Source organism: Microtus oregoni, unplaced genomic scaffold (genome assembly GCF_018167655.1).
Source record: "Microtus oregoni isolate MIOR12 unplaced genomic scaffold, Mior012 000050F_000, whole genome shotgun sequence".
NCBI classification, from domain to species: Eukaryota; Metazoa; Chordata; class Mammalia; order Rodentia; family Cricetidae; genus Microtus; species Microtus oregoni.
Window position 1 is genome coordinate 2,845,280 of NW_024543224.1, and position 27,536 is coordinate 2,872,815.

Consider the following 27,536-nt stretch of genomic DNA (forward strand, 5'->3'; position numbering starts at 1 on the left):
TGATCATTATGTAACAACTAATATACACCAAAAATCTAATAGTTAATTTTAGATCTACCTTTACTATATATTTCTTGTATTACTATAGTTAGTAGTTCATGCTGGAATCTACTATGTTAACTGTTTACATCTTTCTAGGCATAGTGTCTCTCTGTCCTTACGCTGCTGCCAGTTTTTGTTGTTGTTGTTGTTGTTTTAATTTCAGGGAATTCTCCTCTTTATTTTTGACTTTGTTCTGACTTTTTAAAAAAAAAATCTTCTACCCTTTATGTTAACCCTTTAAATCCTCTTTCACAAAGTGACTGTTGTGACATGCCGTTTTGTCACATCACTGCTTAATTTCCTTCAAAGGCTTTTTTATGTCCTCTAGGTTTAAAATCTAGTCTTTGTGTCCCTCCTTCCCAAATGAATAAACAAAGCACTTTGTACTCTGCTTACTGCTTTCTCTTTAACTGTATATTTCACTAGGCTTCTGCGTATACTTTCTGATGTAGTCACACTACACTGTGCTTTGTGAACATTTTGTGCATTTTCTTCCCTCTACCTGTTGTACCTTTGTACTTAAATCACTCCTTTTTCCTAGAAATCTTTCTCCATTTCTTGACTTAATTAACTTGCACTGTATGTTTGTATAGTTTTTGGTAAGTACTTAGTCTTAAACCATCTTTTTCCCTAACTCCTGCTGTGGCTAAAATAAAGAAAGACCTTGTTAATGTCAACAGAGCACTTAATAAAGTCAAATGTGTGACAATGTCAATAAAATTTTAAAAGCACAATTTGTCACAGCTAATGGCAGTATGGATAATCTGTCTGAGAATGCCCTAGAGTTGGCAATTACTGTACTCCATAACTCTATGAATTGTGATCAAACAGGCAGACAAATGTTTGCAGTTTGTGAAACCTGTTAGATAAAATAAATAAAAGTTTCTCTTATTTTCACAGTTATTTTTTGAAGATGCTCATATGTATTTCATTTTATTGATTTATTTTATATGCATTACGCAAAAGCAAGTATAAATATATAGTATATGTGATATTTATTAAATGCACATGCATAAGATGTAGATAATATAAAATTTTCATATGTCAAAAACTATTAAAAACAGGCACTACTTATATTTACTGGCTTAGCGTATGAGTTATGGCCCTAACCTGAACATTTCTATTCAATGAACAAAATTTACTGACTTTCTGGTTTTGTTAACACTTTGTTTCTCATTGACTCTCTATTAAAAAGAGTGAATAAACATGGGGAATTATTTAAAAGTAAAAGCAATTTTACAAATTTTTTAAAAAATGAAGAATCTGGATATCTGAATTTGTGATATTTAATTCAAGTACATTTATATTCTTTCTGGCTTGAGATAAAGATCAATTGTAATTAACAATGCTAGGCTGTCACATTGTAATGTGTCGAAAGACGACAGTACTACAGTATGAGATTCTAGTCCACTCTTTTTGGCTTATTAACCATGTGACCTCAAGGAGATCAACTCATTTTTATGAGCTTGTTTTTTTTACCATAGTTGGAAAAATTGGGCCTCAGTATTGTAGCTTGTTTACTTCCTTTCTCTGAAGATGGATTATTTTAAAAGCAGAAATATTTTGTTTTGTAACATAACTTATTGTTCTGTTACATTTTAAAGAGTTATGTTCTTGGAAGATGAACATCAAAGTTTTTAAACTTTCATTGTTTGGGAATGAGGTTTGTAATTATTTCAAGATCAACTCTAAAGGGCCAGAACCTATGTTCATTAATATTTCCCATACAGTGTTGTTCAATTAAATTTCCTGCAGTATTCTTTATCCATATTGTCCAACGTGGGACCTAAAAATTATATGTATTTTTCAAGCCATTGGACTATAGCTAGTGACGTCGAGTTCTTGATTTACTTCCTATTAATCTATTATTAAAAGAACCTGTTTTGAATAGTAGAGTTCTGTAGTGTAGTATTTGAACATATACAAATATACTTGTCTGTGTATGTACATTGACACTGAAACTAGAGCATCTTGGCAGCCAGCAAAAGGGAAGGAGAAACAATTAATTTGGATGATGGGATGCTCTCTATTTGTTACTTCGTAGGATGTATATGGAATGGGATATACTTCAAACCAAGCATCATTTTCTACTTTCGCTATTTTTATTTGCTTTTCATTTATATATTTGATAACTCCTTTTTGTTCTAGACATGTTGTTAAATTCATTTAATGCTTTTATAATTAATGTATAGCTATAATGAAGTTGTTCCTGGTTAACTCAACATGATGCAACAGATAAATTTTATCGTCTTATACTGCTTTAAAATCTTTTCTTGCATGAATCTATTTGTGGAGTTTCTGAAGCGTTCTGGAATTGTTTTCTTTGTAGTAAAATATTATAATGTAGAAATATAATTGTGTTTTGCGTTTTACTGTGTATAAGTTATTGATTTGCTGTTGGCTTCACTTTTTCCATGTGTGAAATAAATTTATTAGAACATTCATCTCAGGTTTTCTATGAGAGTGACTTTAGATAACAAATTATATAAAGGACCTTATACATTGTCCAGTAATTCATAAAAATTAAATAGTAGAGATGATAAGGGTTTAGTCTCTTGTATTCAAAATTTGTATTTTGTATAGTGGATCCTCACAATGGCATTTCATAATAATGTGCTGTGCTTCTTGAAATAATTATTTAAATTTTAATTTAAGATATTTTTGATAATTTTACTTTTTAATTCCTAAGTTATACTCAGAAAGACAAAATGGTAGCATAGATGCAACAAATTACTTTTTTTCTTACATTACCAGTGAATATGTCTTTAAAAGTATTTCCCTAGTGATGTGGGAGTGTCATATATCAATCTGTTGATTTCATTGGTTAAGCAATAAAGAAACTGCTTGGCCCTCATAAATTAAAACATAGGTGGGAGGAGTAAACAGAACAGAATGCTGGGAGAAAGAAGCTGAGTCAGGGAGTCGCCATGATTCTCCCACTCCAGACAGATGCAGGTTAAGATCATTCCTGGTAAGCCAGCTCGTGGACTACACAGATTATAAGAAATGGGCTAGTCCAGGTGCGAGAGTTAGCCGAGAAAAGGCTAGATATAATGGGCCAAGTGGTGTTTAAAAGAATACAGTTTCCGTGTAATTATTTCGGGTAAAGCTAGCTGTGCGGGCGGCTGGGTGGCAGGGCATAGCCCCGCTGCTCCTATTTCAACACCCTAGCAGTTTTAGTTTGCAGTTGTTATGTTACTAATGAGATACCTTATAGAATTTGATGAGCAATAAATGGCCCTTTTGTTATCTTTCCTTGTTTGACTACTGACTTTAAATCATCTCCTAATTATTTTATATGGTAGACTCTGTGTTCAACTTCTTTTTAAAATATTCAGCCATGTTTTTATATGTTATATACAAAGTTCTTAATAGCAATAATATGTTTATAGTAATAATATATACTATCATATTGATACTGATGTAGTCAGTAAATATAACTTTTACTATTTTTATGGCCTTAACAAACTACTTATATTTCTATAAAGATATTGTTCCAAGACTGATCATCCTGTTTAGAAGTCTTTACTTCTAAAGTATTATTAATATATATCATTAAGCTAGAATTACTTCTGGTTAAAGGAATCCTAGCAGATGACAACTTTTCTGCCTATTAATTTTCAATTGGGTATGTACTTTGGATTGTTCAGGCAACTCTAATTGTTACTTAAGTACACTAATTCAAGAAAATACATTAATATTACACTCCATATTTGCATATTTCTTTTCTATACCTAAATGTATAAGTGAAGTTTTCTTTTTCTTTGTAGGTGGCCTGCATGCAGTTCATAAATGCACTTGTCACTTCTCCATATGATCTTGATTTTCGGATTCATTTGAGAAATGAGTTCCTGCGTTCTGGACTAAAAGCAATGCTCCCAGTAAGTTGAAAATACCTATTTATTATATTACTAAACTTTCAACTTATTGTACCCTTCAAGCAAATGTACAATTTTTGAAAGACAGCACAAATTTGTCCTTTTTTTCTTGACTCAATTAAAAAAGACACTTTGGAATCTTTATATATAATGATAGTATTACTCTTGTTATATAAATGATGATTCATAATTCAGTAAATGTTGTGATATATCTGTGTAAGTTAGATATATTTATATATATTTGCAAATTGACTTATTTTAAATATTTTCTGCTTTCCTCTTTGATACTTTAGATTGATTTCATTTATAGTCAGTATAAGTATGCATATTGAGTCTTAATTAATTCATTTGGGATATTTTGCTCAAAAATGGTATCCTCATTACGCTGCTTTGGAACTTTTATAAAGAGAAACAATTTCGTTTTTTGAATTGAATGTGAATGTTTGTTCTAATTAGAGAAATGTTGAACTATATTTGGAATAATTTCATAGTCTGTGTCATCTGTGATAACTGAGAATCCTCTATGTATTCTAGAACAAAGTATTTACCTTATATTTTGTTTATTATGCATAATTTCTGAAAATGTCTTTCTTTTTAAATAATGTTTTTATTCATGCTTTGAGAGTTTCATTCAGTACATTTTAATGTATTCTTTCTCTTTCCTCAACTCCTCCAATATTTTTCTACATTTCTCTACATAATCCACTTCATCTTCTTTCTCTCTCTTTAAAACAACATCAAAACTTCCAGAAACATGGTTTGTTTTGGCTGACCATTCCTGAGCATGGGACCTGCCATGGTCTGGGGTGGATATATTCTATATTATTTCATTGGTAAAAAACTGATTTTCCTTCTCCCAGCAGCTCTCTAGTGTTAACAGCCTCTTGGATGGGGAATGATATTCTCCTTTAACTATCACATCTCTGTTAGGTTCTGCTTCAGTTCCCAGTTATTCCCCAGCATGTGAAAAATGGAAAGCATCATATTTCTCTTACTAAAGTGTTGGGCTAAATCGTATAAGGATTCTCAGATAGATCTCTTAGAAGGTGAAATTATATATGCCTAAACATTGACTCTACCTATGAGCTGAGAGTGTATATATTCCCTCAAAGAAAGAAGATTGTCAAAATCATATTGACGGTGGGTTAGTAATGTGTATTTTGAGAACAGGCTTCTCTGGCATTTTTGCTGAAAAATAGAATCTAAACTGATGGGCCTTTTGGACACGAGCTAATTTCTTTGCTTCCATACCTTTCTTTACCTTTATTTTTGTTTTCATTCAGCTATCACGCTTTAGTAAGGATAAAATGGTCATACATTAGTATGTACTAGGTGTACCTTTTATATCAATTGGTGCTAATTAACGCCCAAATCACCTGAATATTTTCATGTAAAGCATTAGAATATATAGTAATAATCAACATCTTTGTGTAGCCATTGAATCTTGAATATATTAAAAATTAAGCATAAGCCTTCCAAATGCCTCTTTTTTATTTATCCTTATTTTTTGCATAATTCAAATAGCAGGATCTCTATTTCTCTACAATAGAGTTTAATAAATGAAGTGAATTAAGCATGGTTAAGTATATTGTTTAGGTTATGCCAATCAGTGATTGGTATGTACACCAAAAATTATACCTCTCTAATATAATGAAATGGTAGGGGAAATGGAAAGTAGTTTATTTTGATACATCTTAAAATAAACACAATATTTTTGAACAGTGACAGTTTTAGAAGTAATTAGCAGAATCTTCATGACAAATCAGTTTTAACATATTATGTCTTCATGACAAATCAATTTTAACATATTATGTGAACACTTATTTTCATATTTGCTTTACCACTGTGGTTAGAGTTTTGGTGTTTAAAGGAAAGTATATTATTTGCTTTCAATAAATTTTCTTTAGTATTTTTATATAAATGAATTAATTTATTGACTTTTAAGATATATTTGCTCTTGAAATAATTTATATTGATTTATTTTTAAATTTCTGCACCTGGCTTTTGTTTAGGTACATCAGTAAATTTGCTATATGAGGGAACAGCATAGTAAAAATAATGTTTTCATGAACCAGACATAATTTATATATTTTAGAAGTCCATAGTAAGATTGACATTCCTTTGACTATATGCTTAAGTGTGACATAATTGTGTTATGTCTGTCATATTTATTTTTACTGCGTAAAGTTTGTTTAAATCATCAAATGTTTATTTTATGAAGAATTTATGGATATATCTTTTGGAGTTTTATATTTGAGAGGAAAACATATCAATATAATGTATATGTCTGCATATAAACATATTAACAGGGTCAGAAATTATGAATAAAGAACACTTAGGATGTTTTATATTTACATTGACATATTTTGTTGAGTAAATTACAACTTAACCAATTACTATTTTCCTTGAAAATATTCAGTTGAGCAGACTCTTCTACTTTTTAAAGAAAATCTGGTAGTAAGTAAATGGTAGTGTTGAATTCATTTTGTTTCTAATTAGGAGAATAAGAAGAATTTCTTTCTCTGAAATGCATTTTTTGATGTTCTGGACTTGTTCTTTTGTAACTGCCTTCTATGCTCATATAGCAACGTGACCAATAAGCATTACACAATTCTATATTCCAATGAATATCTCACCCCCTTGTCAGTGGATAGTTAGATCCAAAGTGAGTTCTTAGTTTCGAATAAAGTAAGTGGAAATAATTTTTTGTTATATACTTTATATGAGATTATATAGAAACATTTAAAATATATTTTAAACATGTTAGAGAATTTTATTTTTATATTTTTAAATGTGTTGTGATTTTGGCAAGTTCTTAAGTATGGAGATTTGAAGAATGAACATCAAAAAGTGCTTTGTTTCGTTTTGCTTGAGTAATCACCATTACGTCCTATTTATCGTTGTTCTACATGAATAAAAATGAAAACCAAAATAAAGAAATGCATCCTATTTTCTTTCTTTACCTAATTTGAAGTACACCTTGCTTGCATTTCCTTTTAGAGTTCAAGCTCAGCTCAGAACATCCTACATCATAATCCCAGTTTGTGTATCACCCTTGAGCATCCACAGTTGTGATTACCGATTTGAGTTTTCAAAGATGCAACTTAATGGACAAATATTAAAAGATATTCCAGGTGATATATATTAAGCCCAACAATCTCTAGTGTGGCATGCTTCCAAACTTTTATATTATTATTGTTATTATTATTATTTGCAAATTTGTTAGAGCTTTGTAATGCATGTGTTTATGATGTATTACAAAAACAAATTTTTGATGCCCAAGTTGGTATTTTGTGATTAGGCTAAGAAAAAAATGAAGGATTGGCATGGTGGCTAGCTTTAACTTGATTTAAAAATATTTTAATACCTTTTAGCTTTAAAATCACAAAATATCATTCATAATAAACTTGTTTATACAATTTTCCAGGCCATACTTGGGACTGTTGTGCTTGAATATATCCTTGACTTTGCTTTACATTAACACAGTTCATCTATATTTGCTTCATTTTCTTGGTGCCAGAGGCACATGTGAATGTTCTAACTGCATGATTTCTTTTGTGATTTCTGATGAGTTTGTTTATTTCAAATGGCAGCATTGAATTTAGGTTGTCAGCAATCGTGTTTTTTTTTTTTTGGTTATAGACTTTGCTATTGTTACAGAAGTGATTATTAATTTTTTAATGTGAATAGTCAAATCTTAGGGCCTGGAAAGACAATGTAAATATTGGTTTGATGTTCTTTCATTTTAAAACAAAATTTTAGCTACATTTACTTTCTTTTAGGAAATCAAAGCCCTGGGTCAGTATTTGAAATTGCATCTGTGTTCAAATGAATAATTCTGATCCGTCCCTAATTAGCAAGTGTGCTATTTTTAAATTGTCATTCAGTTTCTGAATTTTATTTCTTATATTAGGGTCTTAAAGAAAAAGAGAATGATGAGCTTGATATTCAGTTGAGAGTGTTTGAAGAGAACAAAGAAGATGACCTAAATGAATTATCCCACCGTCTCAATGACATTCGAGCTGAAATGGAATATCCTTTGCCAACAAAAAACTACTTTTATACCTCTGTTTAAAAGCAGGAATTGAGAATAATATTTTTAATAGAGTTCTTGTCTGTGAACAAAGTTTTAACTGTTTATTTGTATTAGTACTCTACCATGATGGTATTTTTGATATACATTCGTGCTGAGGAATTGCTGCTTTGCCTTGATGATGTACTCAGACTATTGAAATCTGCACGGTGACTCACTGGCTTAGGGATACACTGTGCTCAGTGGTTTTGAGTAAACAATAGCCTAAGGGTCTAAGGTAGTATATCTTATCAGTAAGAATAAGGAAAAGTTCTTGAGTTCTTATGTGACACTAGCTAAGAGACATTATGTATTCATTAAACGCTACTCCACTTAATGATATAGTTCTCTGGAAATGAATGTCTTATTTCTTATCAGATATTTATGTTTCTTAATGATAGCAAAACTGTTGGATAAGATAGTATCTGCCTCTAACTGTAAAAGTACTATAAAAGTACTGACATCAAATACAATGCATATAATCTTTCTGTGCCAAGTATCTGATGTTAAATTGTTTGAAATAAAAGATATGATTGTCATAGTTCTGCCACTTGTTTCCCACCCATTAAAATCCATACTTTTGGGTTCTATGAAGTAGGAAAACACTTAAGAAATCAAAGTAACCTCTGAGTTTTACTCTTCTACCTGTTATATTTTCTTACCTTATTTCTTCTAGTATTATAAACTAACTAGAATGATATTTCCCTCCTTGAAACTCTCTTAGTACTTTATTTGCCTTATTTTTTTTTTCTGTATGCTTCTCATCTCCTTACACAAAAAGTATTGGATAAATTTAGATACAATGAATAGAAAGGTTATTATCATAGGAAATAATTTCTACTTCAAAATTTGGAAAAACAGTCTGCAGCAACATCACTAATAGAAAATATTTTTATTTTTATCAATAAAGAAACTTTAACCCAACACTCTCATGTAGGATTTAAAATATTGCATTGTCTATTTAATTCTACTGCCCATTTAATGTTGTTTCAAGATGTTGGATGGCATCTTGTCTTTTACTTTAATTTTATGTGGACTTTCAAGATTCTCAGTACATTTAATGTTAGTCCACTTTTGAAGTGTTTTTCTAGATTGCTAAGAGCATCTACTCCACTAGTTTTTATATCCTAAGAAAAAAGTATCATAATGTCTATGGAATTTTCAAAAGATCAAATATGAACAAAATAATTTTAGGCTTATTTTATTTAGATATTTAAAATAAAACTAGTTTTGTGATCTTTTGACAGCTGAATACTTGCCTGACATCTTTTATCTGACAATAAAAATAGAATAGTAGGGGCTGTATCGGAACTACAGACAAATTAAGATAAAACATATTTCACCAATGGCATTGCTATTTGAATTGTCCTAATTATTATATGAAGTTGACAATATAATGGATGACTGATTATTAAAGGTGTTGACCCCCAAGCTGCTTTGAAATTTCCTTCAGACTTGTTTATCTAATTACAGGATTATTATTTTTTGCTATATATATATTTAAATGGTATATCATGAAGTTGAATCCTTAGTAACAATAATGGGAAGCAAGCAGTGAATGTTTAATTTTTAAAATGAACCTGTTTTAGACATAAATGCACTATTCATCAAGAATCTTTGATGTTTTCCTTTATTCACTTTCTACTGATATGAATGAGGTCTACCATCTTCTCTATAATATGCTGAAAGACACTGCCGCTGAAAATTACTTATTATCCATTCTGCAGCACTTTCTGCTTATCAGAAATGACTATTATATAAGGTAAGGTTCATACCTGAGTTGACTGCTTGTATAATTTGAATTGAAAATTAAAAGAAAGGCAACAAGGTAGTGTGGCCGAGGAAATATATGTATTATATGTACATAAAATATAAGGGTTTTACATCTTTAGGCAACATTTAAAAAATAATTCATTCATTGTACTGGGGCCAGAAAAGATAGCTGCCTGTAAATATAGTACACACAAGCAACCAGAATATAAGTAGAAATTAACCTGTTATATATTATTGAGTCTGTAGTAAATTTTTCTGCTTGATACTGATAACCCAGTGAAGACATTGAAAGTGCTAGGATTTTTTAAATCTTCCTATTTTGACAAGTAACATTTTATTGTTTTATAGTGTTTAGTAAATGTACAATCTTTTAAGATAGGAGGATATTATTGTAAGTATTTTAGTTTTGTCTAATGAAACTATTTTTAAGATAAGTGAATATAATGATAACCTATAGAGTTAAGTTTTAGAAAAATGACAAGGTGTATCTGAACCTGGAAACCTATATAACATGGTTTCTCTGTGACTGAAATTATCAGTAGGTTTATGACCATGGTCTAATATTAATGACAGGTCAAGTTCCTCTTAGTTTCCTTTAAACTTTTATATGTATGCAATTATGGCATACTAGATTCTTTAAATTCTCAAAACTTACTTGAATATTAGAAAAATAAAGGATCCAAAAACGTTCGTTGTAATAGCAACAAAAATTGACAGTTCTAAATGAGCAGATAGAGCTATTTTTCTCTTTAGGCTACTCCAGTAATTGGATCGCCATCTTGGTGCTGAGGAGACAGAAACATGTTGAAACTACTAATGTATGCTTTTTAGAAACCACTATAAATAATAATATATATTATGGAGTACAGTGGTCATGATTATTCAGTTACTTGGAATCATGAGTTGGCAGAAGTATCAATTTTTCAATAAATCTTAACAAATGATAAACAATTCCCATGTGGCATCCTATAAAAAACTTGTGTGTTCGTGTGGTATATGATTAGGTTTTCTCTCTGTGTATTTGTACAGTGTTTGCATAATTCTATGCCTGTGACAACAGACAGAAGCCAGAGTTCAAACTGTTTCTCATGCTCTGTCTCTCTCGGCTAACGATGTCTCTTTCATTGAAGCTGGAGGACTGCTGTTAAGTTCCTGTGGTCCTTCAACACACCCGGCAATTCTGGGGTTACAGATGTGCATCACCATGCCTGCTTTTTTACTTAGGTTCTGTGCTTTTGAACTCAGGTCCTCATTCTTGCACAGCAGTGGTTTTGTCCACTGAGCTGTTTCCACAGTCCATGCCATCCTTTCATCTAAAGTGTAGTTCTGTGAGGTAGAGGTATGTGACAGTTGCTTTCATTCCACATATTAACTTGTGAGCATGCCCTCACATACAAAAGTTGTGTTTTTTCTTGGTTATCTAATTGTGGTTTAGCACATTGAGGTTGAGGATTAATACTAATCATCCCCAGATCTAATGATGAGTTATAAAATTCCTAGCCATGCAATATATATTTCTTTTCATTCTTAATTCTTGGAACACCCACATGATTAAACACAGAGAAGAGTAATTAGAATCTGTTTTTCTTTTGTTTGGGGGTTTTTGTTTGGGGGTTTGTTGACTAGCTAAATTTAGTGGTGTTTATATCATAATTTTTCTGAAGTAATACTTTTCTGTACTTCTGTTGAATTTATTAACCCATGACAATTTGTCTTCCACAAATTTTAATACAAAATATCCCTTATTTTTATTTTTCCCGTCAGTGGTCATTTTTAAGACCAGAATTACCCTGGGAGATTACAGAAAAATGATGTGTTTTAAAACCTTTGACACATCACACAAATTGCATCTCTACCCATGCATATGGTTTTATAAAATAGATGTTTTTAGAAAGATGTTGCATGCATAGGGTCTTTGCATATATCCGTAATAGAAATGACTCAGCCCAGTTTTGTACACTAGTGTGACTCTCCTGAGTAAATGCTCTGCACTGAATTCAAGACATTGATTTCCACCTAATGCCAAGAAACTCATCTTTTATTGAAAATGAGATCTTGTGGCTGTCTCGAGCCATTTCTGTGCTCATAGATATAGGAATAAGGGGGTTATTCATTTTCATTAACTTTAGAAACAATACCTTAAATAGAGTTGATCAGTATTTTGGAACACAAGCATGAATCTCTGCAAACTAGAATGTTAAGTCAGTACATATTTTCAGTCGATTACATCAAACTCCATTTGGTCCACTAGTATTCAGACCATCTTTAATCCTTGATTATATTTTCTCTAAAGGAGTGTAAATATTAGTGGAACCATGCTCTTAGTGGTGCAAGAAAAAACTGAGTTATTTTAGCATTCTCAATCCCTTTGTAAGAGCATTAATTCATGCAAGTAGAAAGGTATTCTCAAATATTTTCTCTCCTTTTTTTTCAGGCCACAGTATTATAAAATAATTGAAGAGTGTGTTTCACAAATAGTGCTGCACTGCAGTGGCATGGACCCGGACTTCAAGTACAGGCAAAGATTAGACATTGATTTGACTCACCTGATAGGTATGGATTATACTCTTAACTGCCATTCATGGTTCACACCTTCTGTATACTGAGCACTTTTAAAGGGTAGGTCTCTCAGTGAACTTCTATTAAAATCTGGTAAAATCATTGCTGCTCTGGCTACTCAACTGTTATAATTATTAGTTTTGAATTATTATAATAATTCTAAGTTCGTATATATCTTTTGGATAAATTTCAGCACTGCCATGTTTGTTGACAATCAGTTGTCATGACGCCCCCAAATCCATGGTTTTTTAAATAGGGATATGTCTTGCTTTTTAGAAGCATGACTCTAGTATACTTTAATTCAGTCCATCGCCACAGAAAGATTGTGAGATTTGTGTGTGTAGTAGAGCCTCAGTATTATAGACATGTTGCTACTGGCTCTCAGATTTTAAAAAAGAAATGTCATGATAAGGAAATTACCTTATATACTTAAAGAATGCCAGATAGAATTACTTTTGTTAACAGTCTGTTCAGTGACAATCAGCTTCCATTTTGCAATATGCTATTTTTTTCACTCTGTAGTAGGGATTTCTATTATAAGCTAATCAAAACTACCATTGCCTAGGTTGAAGCATGAAGTTGCTTATTTTTAATGAAAAAAAGGTGTTGAATACCATCTATATAATATTTTCACTCCATTACAGAGGATAGATTCACAAAGAAGTCAGAGATTGAGCATCATTTCTCATATATTATTTTCCATTTCTAAAGGTAATCCATACTTAGGCAATTGGAAATTTATGTAAATGACAAACATCAATTGCATCAAGTCCACTCGCTTTTCAATGAGTAAATTTTAAAATAGCTTTTATCTGTGCATGTGTATCTCTGTCAATGTCTCTGAGCTGAATTTTCATAGAGGATTGTGAAGGTTTGACCATGTTTATGTTCAAATTGGGACTGTGTTACTACATGCCATATTATGATCTATCATTCGTGCAGGACAATTCTGTATTCTGTCAATAATGTTTTCTTGGCCATTCCTAACATGAGGCCTGCTTTTTGGGATTTCTGTCCTGCCCATACATGCAGGCAAAATACCCATATATCTAAAATAATTTTAAAAAATCTGTAAAATCTATTTTTATACATTTAAGTGGAAAAATTACTTAAAGTTTTATATGCAAGCTAATCAGTATATATAACTAGTAAATATATTTATTTAAAGTAAGTATATTTATTCTTAAAAATGTAAATGAATAAATATATACATGTATTAATACTTGTGTACTTAAAACCATGATTGTATTCAAAATCATAAACTGTATTACTCCTGAAAGTTTCTGCTATATTCTTCTTCTTCCACCTTACTCTACTTATATACTGGGTGGTCGCTAAAAATAGACACACCCTCTAATCTGTCTTATACTGACTTTTATTTAGCTTAATTATTCTCTCCAGTTTCCTTTTCTAAAATCTTAATGTAAGTAGTGTCATGTAGCACATATTCTCTCTGTCTGTCTCCTTTCATTAATCATAATAATTTTGAGATTATCCATGTTATAATTCATATTCCTTTCTATTGCGAAGTAATATTCATATATGAATATAACACAATTTGTATTTCTTGGTGTCCAGTTGAGTTCTTTCCAGTATTTACCTATTGTAATAAAGCTGTTTTACATAATTTTTAAAATTGTGCAATTCAGACATGTTTCTTTTTCCTATGGAGAAATATTGGGTAACACACAAAGATACAATATGGGACTAAAGAGGATTTTCTATTATATTTATTAACTAGACTTTAATGATTTTGAATTTTCTTCCCTTTCTACAACATACCTTTTGTTCAGATAAGAATTCAAGTAAAAGAGTTTACTGGAAAATCTGAATTGGTGAATGTTACTGCTACTTGCTCCCCCAGCATTTTGAGTTTTCATTATCTGAATATGGGTCCTTTCCCTCCACTCTCTATATAATAGTGTATAATTTTAGAAAGAATTCTATAGTGGTAAAATTGGAATTATAATTAACAATTATCATTGCAAGGAAAATTTTATCAAAGATATTTATGGATGCTGAGGTTTTTGCTTTAATACTTAAGAAAGAAAATATGGTATTAATATGTGCATTGTAGTATAGACTAGTTCCCTTTTAATGACAATTCATGTTAGAATTTCAGAATCATATACTCTCAGCCATAATTACCTGGATATTCCATCTCATTTGTTTCTAATCAACTTTGCTTCATCTGAATAGATGCTTGTGTAAACAAGGCGAAAGTTGAAGAAAGTGAACAAAAAGCAATGGAATTCTCAAAGAAGGTAAGACTGACAAAATAGTAATCTTGATTTTTAAATTGATAATTTAACCATAATAGATAATTATTTAACCGTAAGCACATTTGTTTCTTTGACACTTCATATCTTTTTCTTTCAATTATGTACTACTAGAATCAAACGTTGTATTGTAGTGATTTATTTCATAATAAGATATGATATTTACCATTTCCTTCTCATCCACCTAATTCATTAGGTAAAAAAAATACTAACCTTATTCTACTTAATGATAAATGAAATAAAAATACCTAGCTGAAAGGAGACATAGTTAAAATCAAACAACCAAAACAAATTTCTTCATTGCATTTCTTTAGCGTTCACTTATATCACACAGTTCCATAGAAAACTGGGAGAATTTTAGCTTCCTTTTAAAGCTATGCCTTTTGAACTTGTGATGAAATTTTGGTGGTTAGAATGTTCTTCTAGCATGGGCAAGGTCCTGATTTTGATCCACAACACAAAAAGCTTATTGGAACTGATAGAAGTCTAATGTTGGGATTCATTCTCTTTTCCTGTCACCTCATTTCTTTCTTTAGACTTCTTGGAATTTTGTAATTGCCATTTATTAAATAATGTTGTTACTTTGTTTAGGCTTCCTGGAACTTGATATTTTTTTCTTTATTTTTTGCTTATAAGTGGCTTCGAATAAGTACAATCTTTATGATATTGTAATTTCATTCATACATAAGATGGACTTTTTCTTATTTGATGAAAGCCTACATACAATTTTATCAATGTTTAATATAATTATCAAATTATCAAGTGTTCTTCCTTCTCCCTCTCTACCCTTCTTCTTTCTTTCCTCCCTCCTTTACCTCATGTGTTTTTTTGTAGTTTTGGAATTTAGTTCTATTATAATAAATTTTTACCAGCCCCTATAAGGTATTTTCAAGTAGACAGAAATGAATAAAAGCATAGCTAAGTAGTATTTCACCGTTTGAAATAAAAAATTTGCCCTGACATTTTTTTTTATCCAACCAGAATAACATTCTGTAATATCCAAAGGTCATGTTTAATATGGGATGAATATTTACTAACAGGGAATGTTCTGCTCCATCAGTTCCTACTCCTTAAAGATAGTTCTGGATAGTAACATATATCACTTTTATAAACAGAAATAACATTGTTGGGATAATCTTAGGACATATATAATGACTAAAGTTTACATTGACAATACAAAGTAAATGGCATGTTCTCTAGTGGGACCTATACAGCATTTTCTATAAATGTATGTAGCCCAGTTTATGTCTGCTTAGAGTAAGGACTGAGGTAAAAGCTAAAACACGATGCAGGAAATGTACATGTCCATTTGGAGAGTTGGTATCTTCAGTACCCCGTATTTTCACTTCTCACTCCCCCCTCTCTTTTTTCCTCTCCTCCTTTTGTATCTGTGTAAGCAATTGTTTATTTATTTTGGTAAGTGTCTCTGTGTTTGCATGCATGCATGAGTGTGTGTGTGTGTGTGTGTGTGTGTGTATACTGACATGTGTCTGCTCATGTGGAGAAGTCAGAGAACAACCTACAAGATTCAGTTTTCTCCTTCCATTATATAGGGTTCAAGGATCAAACTCAGGTTAATATGCTTTTGTGCAAGCACCTCTGCCCTCTGAACTGTATTTCCTTTCCTTGTTTTCCTCTCTTGAGGTGTTTATAGAGGGTTTTTGTTAACCAGCTGATAGACAATAGAATTTCAGTGTAAATCATTGTAATGTCAGATATTGTGAAGCTCTGTGTTTTGAATTCTAAGCAATGAAGATTATAACAGAAATAATCCCCCAGTCCATTTTATGTTAATGTACATACTTCCGATCATTGCAAAAATGTAATCATTAGGAAGATTAAATATGATGAAGAGTTTGTAAATGATTTCCATATTTTTATATTTTACTTTCTAATTAAGCTTAAAGAAATGGGACAAATAATCAATAAACTATATTAATTCTACAATTGAATTTTCTTTAACAATAAACTTTCCATACATGTTAACAGAGACTTCACAGTCCACTCATTTTTTTCCATTACTTTTTTTTACAAAGAGAATTTTCCCTGTGTGACTGCTTAGTTTTCAGGAGAATAATCAAGAACTTTATCTCTCTGAGTGATCTGTAAATTCAGACAAGAAAAAAAAATCATGCTTCATATTTACTACATAATGTTGTTTAAATCTTTCTCAAATATGTATTAGTAACTGCATATTTATGATGATGGTCATTGTAGTTCGATGAAGAATTCACAGCTCGTCAGGAAGCTCAAGCGGAGCTTCAGAAAAGAGATGAAAAAATCAAAGAACTGGAAATAGAAATCCAGCAGCTTAGAACCCAGGTAATTAAACAAAATGGAGATTTTAGTCACAATGAATTTGGGGGTAGAAAGTTATCTCGTTAGTCAGAAGGAAAAATGTGATGGGAAACAGACATTTTGGTTGTTGTTAAAAGTTTCACATTTTAGTTGAACTAAGTATAGATATGATTTTTCCAGGACAGTAAATCATTTTAATGTTTGGAAATAAATAAGGCTTCATTTACTCAAACTGCCCTGAATATATTTTAACAGAATGCATTACCCATGCCGAACTGTTTATGACATAAAATTTTCATGATGATTTGCAAAATTGTGTGCATAGTATTTTCTTTCAAAAAGAATATAGAAATGCTCATGAATTTTAATTATCCAAAAAGACTTTTTGAAATCTTTAAATCTAGACTACCTTCAATTCAAAACCTATACACTTTATTTTTCTTGACATTCCCTTGCACAAACAGTTCTTAATAATATGTCTAAACTTTAAAGTTAACTATATTCTTAGCACATTTTGTGGCTTAAATGAATAATATGAAATTGAAGAAGATGCCTTTAAATAGATAATGTGCAGTAGGTGGTCGACTGATATATCTATCCCCAACAGTATACTGAGAAATTACTTCCAAAGTCACTGGTAAGCTCGAAAGGTTTCCACCCATAGCCCAAATCTTTGTTTCTTCTTTCAGTATTGTCCTACTTCCCTTTCCATCTGTCTGAGAACTTGATTTCTCTGATTTTCTCATTCCCCAATTGTGAGATATCTCTGTGTTCTCTCTGCCCTTGGCATTTTTCTCTGCTTTGTTTTTCCTAGCATAAATGTCCCACTCAGTTTCATATGTTCATATATCACCTTTTAGTAGGTGTCAAAACTTTTGAGTCTGTCTTCCATTTCCAGCTGTCCCCGTAGGCATGTCTTTTGTATTGAAATCAAACTCAATATTTTTGATTTTTCCCTTTCTTTAAACCAGCTTAGTCTCCATTTTGACCTGTTTTAAAATGTATCACTTTCTTTAATACTGAAGTTTGATTTATTTCTTGCCCTGTTTCTGATAAAGATAGTTCTTCTTTTATTTAAATTATTCCAGTGATTTTTTTTCCTCTTCATTAAAACCCCAGTCCCTTCACGTCTTGCTGAATTACTATAGTTGTCTCCTTATTTTCCTTCCTACCTGTAGTCTTTTCCTCCTCAAGTTCATCCTTTTATGTCAATTAATCCTCACAAAACATTGTCCTAATTATTATAATTGAAGGATTTATTGTGTACAGTGGACGCCTGTTGTATCTGGGATTAAACAAAATTTCCTTACCAAGAATATTAAAAGCCTTCTGGCCTAGGCTGCCTCATACTTACTCCCTTTGCAGCTTAGACTCTGACTGCTCTCCTAGCTAAAACAACCTTTATTGCTGTGAAATTTTTCTTCCTTTCATCAGGTCTCTAATGTACTGACTCCATACTTTTCATTCTGCCAACTTTCCCACACATTACTTAGAGATTATTTTAATGATTTTTCACAAAGAAAATATTCCATAGTTCACTAAATTTAATAAACATAAAATTCTCAGAGATTTGCAAGACATGTTAGCATATTAAGTACATTGAAGAAGCCTCTCTAACCTTGTGCCCTTCCCTGACTCATTTGACCACAGTAGCTTCTGTTGGTTTCATTTTTACTTTTGAGACAGGGTCTCATTTTGTATCCCTGGTGAGGGTGGTGCTCTTTGTGCAGTCCAGACTGGCATTGAACTCACAGAAAGCCATCTGCATCTGCCTCCCAAGTGCTGGGGTTAAAGATATCTACCACCATTCCTGACTGACTACAGGATTGTTTTCTGCCTGTTACAAAAGCTATCTCTTGCTAGCATTCATCTACTCATAGATGCTGTTGAATTCCCCTGACCCCTATATATTGTTTTTCTTTTGAGGCTCACTCTGACTACCTTGCCCAGGCTAGTCTGAAACTTTCTATATAGTCCAGATTGTGCCAACATGCCCTGGTCAACTCTCTCAGCTACATTACTACATTATATCTCAGTTTGATTATTTAACTTCTAATTATTCTATGAGGGAAAAGTAGCTAATATGTTTTGATACTGAAAGGCTCCAAACTTGGAGAATATATATTTACTTGAATTAAAATTCTATACATTTGTTCTCTTTTTCAGGTACATTCACATGGTGGGCAACACTCTCCCTAAACTATACCTCCAACCTTAATTAGTTTAAGGAATTTGTGGCTGTGCTATTCAAATAGATTATATATAATAGAGGAAAAAATTCCACTGGTGTTTAAAATGCTCATTGAATAATTGTTTTTCTTATTTGCATTAATTTTAATTTTTATAATTAATTTCCATAAATTTAAAAAAATTTCTGTCTTTCAATGAAAAGATGAAACATAGAAATGTACCTTTCAAATATTTAAAAACAAATTATTCAAAATTTTTTGTAATATATAACAAATTTTCTGAAATTGATTTTTTCTAATAATTTAATTAGTCTTACAAGAGTAAAAAAAAATCAGGCTTTTACAGGTTTGTATATTTCCTCATGACTTCAGTAAAGGATTTCATTCCAGGAGAGGCAGCCATTTTAAGTATACGAAGATATTTTGATATATCTATATATGAGTATATACAAACATGAATACTTATACATATAAATAAAATTTGATCAAAAATAGTGAATGCTATATAGAACATATTTCCACAATTATATCTAACTATAAACTAAACCTTTTTCAAATATTTTATAAATAATAATGTTACTTAATTTTTTTATCCAAATTGCATTTAATTGTTTTTTTTTTCTGAAAGACACTTCAAAGTTTAACTGGGACAATGAAATATTCCAAGAAGAAATTTTACATTAACCAAGATAAAAGTTCTTCCTGATTAAAAAACCATTATGCCATGAAACTTAAATTAGTGAATTTTAATATTTTGATTACAAAAAGGTCTGTTAAGTGCTACTAATTTCTTTGAAATATTTTCATGTTCAATTGGGAAAGGGAACCATTGTGATTAGTAAGTAACGTTTTAAAGTTTATTTGATCCTTTGAATATAATATGGAATTCAGTGTTATCTATCTTTTATTAACTGCCAGTTGTGAAGAAACTTGAAGTTACTTTCTGACAGTTAATTGCTTGGAGTATGCATTGTATATCAGAAGTCTTTATTTATAGGTTCTGATAAAGTATATAATCAGGAAAATTTAGAAAGGTATAAATAGTCTTGAGCCCTGAACACCCAACAGATGTGTGTAATTTGTATTATTTGTTCTTATAAGCATTTCAACTTATTTCTGTTTCAGGGAGCTTCATCTGAGATCCCAGGCCCACCTCCACCACCTCCACTGCCAGGTGCTGGACCATGCCCACCACCTCCTCCTCCACCACCACCTCCACTTCCTGGAGTAGCTCCTCCTCCTCCACCACCTTTACCTGGTATGCCTGGTATTCCACCACCACCACCACCACCTCCCCCTTTGCTTGGAGGACCTCCTCCACCACCACCCCCTGGAGGAATTCTTCCTCTCCTACCAGGAGCAATTGAGCTACCATATGGAATGAAACAGAAAAAAGTATATAAACCAGAAGTATCCATGAAAAGAATCAACTGGTCCAAGGTGAGACTTGAGGGATCCTTGTACTTTTTCCATGACTGGCAATGTGTGAGAAATGCGTTACTGTGAGTCACCATCAAATGCTGTTTAAGATTGTGATTATTGGCATTATTGCTTTCCTCTGTGGCCTTAACAAATTATATTCATCATTCAATGTGTGACCTAGATAACTGGGAATTTACCAACAACTTTGAAATTTTGGTACAGAAAAAGGAAAACCAAATTGAAAAACCTATAAAATGTATAATGAAATGAAACTAATTTCATACTTTTTTATCATTGTAAATATTAAGGATTGTCACATTCTTAATATCATTTCCTGTTAAGATTCTGTTGTATCTGATATTTTTGGCCTTAGAGAATAATAAGTATTTTCATTCTAAACTTTTATAAAAGTGTCCTAAAACTGCAGGGATCGAAGGCTCAAACAAACAGGTGGACAAAAGGGTTTAGGGAAGTGGGAGTGGGAATAATATATACAATGTACATGAACTAAAATTTCACAATAAAATCAAATACTTGGTATATCAAATATTTCAAAAAACTAGGAACAAGGATAATGTATGCAATTATTTTGAGAGTCTTTTCAGTCAACACTTTCAAATGTATTTTATTATATTGCTTTTTTTATTTACATTGCTTTTGTATAGCTTTTCTGTACAGTGGTAGAATTGTGTTTCTCTGAATATTTATGAGTATAATTTTGTATACTTGAAATAAATTTAGTGGATTATAAACAAAGGAAAGTCAGTTTTTGAAAAATTAAATAGTAACTGCATGAAAACATGTCCTTGTTATTTTGTCTTAGATTGAGCCTAAAGAATTATCTGAAAACTGTTTCTGGCTAAAAGTAAAAGAAGAAAAGTTTGAGAATCCAGACCTATTTGCAAAATTGGCCTTGACATTCGCTTCCCAGATAAAAGGTATCTTTTGTTTTTACATATTATTAATTCCTGTTCCTCATGTATTGGAATTCATTTCTCTGCTAAAATGTTCCAAGGATGTGTGAATGTTTTGTTTTCTCACAATAAGTAGTGTCAAACATAAATATATTCATGTACTGTGTACATTTTACTTGGTAGCCACAGGAAAATGTTCTCATTTGAATTTTGTTTTGCATGAATACTATTATTTAACTTAAAGTATAGACTTTATCTTTATTTTTAATAAGTTTGCTATACCTCATAAAACTGATTTACCATGTATCACAAAATTACATCATGGAATACTAATGCCTCTGAACTATATGGATGATATTGGAGTAATTCTATATATATCATTTATCTATATCACTTCTTAGGAATCCTCATAGTTTTTCTTATGAGTATATGCTCTGAATTAATATCCATATTGGATCCTCAGCAAATATGATTGTGATTATGGATTTGATAAATGTATATCTTTTTATGATAATACCCTTCGCATTTTAAGTGCAATTCAGTAATATGTAAGTCTCACAATTAGTCATTGTGGTCAATGGAGATTTCATATTCTATCTGAACATATTGATTTTAATATCTCAATTAAATATAGACATTGTACTAGTAAATCAGTTTTTCCAACTAATAAATGAAAATATTCTATCCTTTCTTCAAGATGAGTGCTTTGTTTTTCAAGATGAGTGTTTGTCATCTGATTTTTTACTTTGTTAATTTGGAGTAGATTGGAGGAGAGAGTTATAGAGAGATAGAGAGAAGAGTAAGAAAAGTGAGAGAGAGGAAAAAGAGAGGAAGGGAAAGAGGAAAGGATGCGGGGGAGACTGATCTGTGGTGATTAGAGTGTTCTGAATATCTTTGACATTGAAAAAAGTGTTAGTAGTTTTACTTTTTTCTTATTTGCTAGAGTTGTGTTCACATTTAAAATTTCTCCAATTAGTTGGCCTATTACTATTTATCATAATTCTCAGAAAGTACCCAAGTAAGTACTTGGTTTTGAGAAAACAACAACAAAAAAAAATGATGGCAGGAAGCAGAAATATAGATTACACTTCCATTCTAGACTCAGACCACTGGAGAAGAGAATATTATTACTGATATTTTTACATTATGATCTAGACTAGCTATTTCTTGAGCAACATTTTAAAAACTTTTTCCATTGCTATTCCTTCCTATCTTCAGTATTGTACATTGATATTATCCTGCATTTGTCAGCTGTGTTCTTTTTATAGATTGTATATAATTATGTGTTGTGGGTCTGTGTTAGTATATTTAATTATTCCCTTAGCATCAGACACTTTGTTTTCCTGCTACAAAAATGAAGTAGCAAATGTGTTTCTGTGTGTGGTTTTGGGTGGGATGGGCTGTAGTGCAAATTAGAGGAATGTATTATACAATTAATAATTTGAAACATATCAAAAATCTGCCTTCAAGTATTTATCAGTTTAAAGTGTTACCAAGAATGCATATGAATTCATGTTGCATCCCTAATCAAAGTCAACAGTGTGGTAGAATCTGGAACTTTGACCACCAGTAATATACAATATTATACAAGAAACCCTGCATCTTATGCCATGAGATTGGTTGTTGTGAAAACACAGGCAGTCTAACAAGAGTGTAGAGGGAAGAGAAAGGGGAAGCAGACAGGTATGATCAGGGAAATGACCAATGTGCATTATATAATTGTATGAAAAGTCTTATGAAACCCAGCAATATACAGAATGAATATTTCCCAATTAAAACAGAGATGCAGTAAAAAGTATTGGATGGAACTATCTTCAGGCTATGTATATATGGAACATAAGCAAATTTCTTGTTTAGACTCATATTCTGTTCTCAAGGTGTCTTATTTCATACAAGTAAATATTCTACAATCTGAAAACAAAATCCAATAGCTGAAACACTTCTGATATTAAGTATTTTGGATAATTGGATACTCAATCTGTGTCTTTTTTTCTGAAACTTTTGCCCATATTTCAGGTAAAAATGTTAAATGTTTAGGAATATTTTTTTTTTTTTGCTTTTGTTCAGTTGATGAAAAAGAAAGTTCTCTGTAGTCTAGGCTACTCTGTAGCCCAAGATGGTCTTAGATAATGGCATTCATTTTTCAGCCTTCAGAGTGGTAGTATTTCAGGCTTGAGATACCATAGTTGGTTACTTTTCTGTTTTGCATGCTGTTGAACAGCTTTTTTTTTTCTGTTAACAAGCAGTTTTTAACTTTTTTTCTGTGATTTTTTTCCTTGCTTTGATTTTCTCACTCTGTTAAACATTTGCTGTTTTATAAATTGCAGTTACCCTACTCCATACAAATGATTAAGTAAGCCTGAATTCTTAATTTTTTAAATGAAGAAAGTAAGATTAGAGACAGAAGGATAAATCGTAAGGGATATTGGGGTGTATGCAGCACTGCGTGTGTGAATTTGTTAAAGTGAACCCATTACTATAGTGAGCATTGCAAAAGTGCAACCTACTTGAAAAAGGGTATTGAAACCGAGTCACATCTACTTTCATCAATTGTAATACATACCAATTCCACTGACTGAATTACCTCATCTGTAGTGTGAATAGACTAATGTTTAACTAGGTAGGAAAATGAGATCAGGTTATATACATTTAAGTAGCTGACATACTCACTGTTTGGTATCTAATCTAACACAATAAATGTTCATTTGTTTTTCTCTTTTGATCATCTGATGTTGAGTAAGTTTGTGTTGTGTTTTAGTTACTGACAATTACTACACAAGTTTGATTGGAAAGAGAATTTCCTTTTCTTCCTTGTGGTGTTCACTAGAACTAATCAGTTACAAAAGAAGGAATTCCAAATGCTCCTGCCAAAACATAATCAAACCATAGTGAAACCAAACCAAATTATTCAAATCATGTACTCACTGTTCTGAATGCTGCCTCTCCATTCCCCTCAAGTTTAATTCTTCAAATTTCTGTGTGGCATTACTCCTATTTTGCTAATTTTGAATGTTTAAGTACATAGAAGGAAAGTGGAACCCTTTAGTATCCCTGATTTATTTCTGAAGGGACATTTCAGGATCACTGACATATCAAAGAACATATTGTGTGTGTATGCAATAGACCAAACAAGTTTTAGTGACACAACACATGCTTTAATTAACACTCTTAAGAACTGATTCTCTCCCTGTAGCAGCTGAAGTTCTTTGACACTCACAGTGCCTAGATTCATGATTTGGTCAATAGATGGCAGGCTTAGTAAGTAATCAGCAGGAGGTTCTGGCTCCAGCAAACTTAAGCTGTCCTGTCCTGGCACTTATAGCTTTAGGGCACCACTTTCTTCTCCATTCTGCTGCTCATTGCAGCTCAATCAGCACCATTCTGGAATGAGCCACCAAGCTCTTGTTTCTAAGACCTAATTCCAAGGCTGTTAGACTCAGTGTTCCAAAACCTTATGAGAACTACCCCCTACTGCAAGGCTGTGGGAGAGCTCATGTCTCCATTCTCACTAAATGCACTATAAAGCATTACTAGTCTATGTTGTCAAGCGAATGTTTAAAATTTTAAAGTAGCTTAGACTTGCTAAATAGAAAGAAGCTTTCAAATCTACCAGTTTTAATACCTATAATATTTAGATTTGTAAATATTTAATGTGTGAAAAGTTCCATGAAATTATATGTTCTGTATGAATTACTTATTCTTAGAGTTTTAGAGAAAATAATTTTTAACATTTCACTCCAAAGCATTTTACTTCTGTTTTAAGGGTGGGTTTATCTCTCATTTCATTTGACTAGTTTGTAAAACACCTAGTATATGCATGGGGAAGAACTGGTTAATGTCTTCTTCCTGCACCAGGGAACTCATAATCTATTGACTAAGGTTGGAAGCTTTCCATATTTAGTCAAATTATAGTAAATGTTGGAATAGACTTTTTTATTTCAAAAACTTGGAAGCATAGAATATAGCTAATTTATAATTGGAAATCATAAAGAACTCAGAGGTGGTGGTATGAGCATTTGAGTAGTTTCAATAGGGAAAGATGCAAAGAGTCTTTTCTGGTAGGGAACAGCATTAGCAAAGTATGAAAAATTTATATGAGTGAAATTTAACCTAATTTATTTGAGCAAAGAACTGCCCATGAATCTTGTAGTGCCCAGGGTCAGAAGGGATTCATATGAACAGCAAGCTTTTTTATGCTAAGTATAGAAACAGAAACAGAAATCAGCAGGCTTGTTGGAGTTAGGCATTTGCTTCATTTGAGCATTCTCTGATTAAAACTCGAGTCTCTGTGACTGGTGGAAATTCAGCTGGTTATTACAAAAACTACATATACTAAATTAGGTTGAACTGGAAGTTTCGAGCCAGCTCCAAGCCTATGGTCTCCTATTAACTTAACAGTGGGGAGAAGAGAAGCACATACTGTGCTGAAAGCACATGCAGCAGCTGCTGGCGTAGGAGTGAGGAGACTTGGTGAGAAGTGCAGAGGGAAGAACATTGTGTTGCTCTTTTCATATGAGTGTGAGCATAGCCACTGGCTGTAAGACTTGGCTCTAGGTCTGAACATTTGACCTCCTCGAGAGAATCTGATGAAATACAGAAAGTACAAAATTAGTTTATAAAGACTTTTTGTCAGAACTGGAGAGAAATTCTTAAGCTGTCTCCACTTGGCAATGTTAATAACTAATAGAAAAGTTGAAATAAAAGCTAGGAAATGTTTATAACATTCCTTTTCCTAGAGGATGAGTCTTTTGGTGTCAGAGCCATTTTCATTCTTTGCATGTATTTTTAGTGGGAATCCTAATTCCTAACCCCTCTTCCCTATATTAGATACCAAACCATGAAGATTAACCCTAGTTTTTTTAGTGCATAGGTGATTTATAATTTTTATAGTGGATATTACTAATTGTGAATAAATATTTCTAGCCTTGGCAAGATACAATGATACCCTCAAAGAGTATGAATCTAGTTTTCAAATTCCGTGTTTTCCTTATTATGAAATTTATGTTTTTATAAGCCATCATAACGCCGTGATGCAAAATGTAGTTCAACATGTTGTCTGTTTTAGTGAAATATAAACATATACATGTCCATATGTGTTTATATGGACAGAGAAGAACAGCTGCAGAAGACCCTGTAGTTTTTTTAAATATACATTATATCTGTAACTATTGCAATTTGCATGTTTTCTACTTATGTTTTAGTCATTAAGATGATATTTTGAGACATAACCATGCAGGCTATAATGATAGTATTATTTTGCCTTTAAAATCACAGTAATTATACATAATAATATTATGTAAGAATTAAAGTAATGATAGTTAATATTAACTAAAATTGAAATAATAATAAAATGTGTATCTTATAACTGCTAATTCTAATTAGAATTTCTAGGGTTCTCTAGAGGCTTTAGGAAGAACAAAGATAGTGCATGTTTGGAACTTGTAAGCAATTTCTTTGGTTTTAATGTTGCTTGAGGTAATATAAGAAATAAACATAAGAGGTTAATAAAATTTAGATTCTTCAAAATTATATTTCTACAGTGTAGTTTAGGTTTAATAATAACTGAAAATGAGGTGTTATAAATATTTCAAGTGCAGATAAATTTCACTTTGCAGTACTTAAAATATCAGACATAGTTTTGAGATTTTGGTAGAACACAGTTTGATGATGAATATAAAATCAGTTTTCTTCTAGAAGATATTTTAAAGTGTGTGTTTCTCAGATTTAACATCAGCTGTCTGACTCTGAAAATATCCAATGTTGCTTGATTGCTTAGCACAGTATTCTATATTAGATGAAGAAATGAAAAGACAAAAAAATGTTAAAATCCAATTTATATCCATTTTTATAATTCAGAAGCGTTTGCGGTTGTCTTAACAATAATGTCAGACTCAGTTTGTGCATGCTTTGTACAATAGTGTTAATGTGTCCAGAGGGAAATAGTGTCCCAAAAAATGATTTGTCATCTCAGTGACATATGTTTCTCCGAATTTCAGAGATGGGAAATCTACATCCAGTCCTGGATGTTGTAGAGGATGCCTTCGCATGCATCCTTCTATTGTGGAAATACCTAGGCTTATTTCTGGGGTATCCTACCAGAAGCTGTATTC

General features: G+C 31.7%; 1 protein-coding gene across 4 annotated transcripts in view; it reads left to right on the top strand.

The window, feature by feature from the left end:
- Positions 1 to 27,536, top strand: part of Diaph2 (diaphanous related formin 2) — a 745,764-nt gene that overhangs the window by 223,014 nt on the left and 495,214 nt on the right. For all 4 annotated transcript variants that reach the window (XM_041636640.1, XM_041636641.1, XM_041636642.1 and 1 more), the window contains 8 exons: positions 3,813 to 3,923; positions 7,834 to 7,952; positions 9,638 to 9,754; positions 12,200 to 12,318; positions 14,524 to 14,588; positions 16,821 to 16,925; positions 20,216 to 20,530; positions 21,336 to 21,450. In XM_041636640.1, the coding sequence (XP_041492574.1) occupies positions 3,813 to 3,923; positions 7,834 to 7,952; positions 9,638 to 9,754; positions 12,200 to 12,318; positions 14,524 to 14,588; positions 16,821 to 16,925; positions 20,216 to 20,530; positions 21,336 to 21,450 (1,066 nt within the window). The remainder of the gene's footprint in view (positions 1 to 3,812; positions 3,924 to 7,833; positions 7,953 to 9,637; positions 9,755 to 12,199; positions 12,319 to 14,523; positions 14,589 to 16,820; positions 16,926 to 20,215; positions 20,531 to 21,335; positions 21,451 to 27,536) is intronic.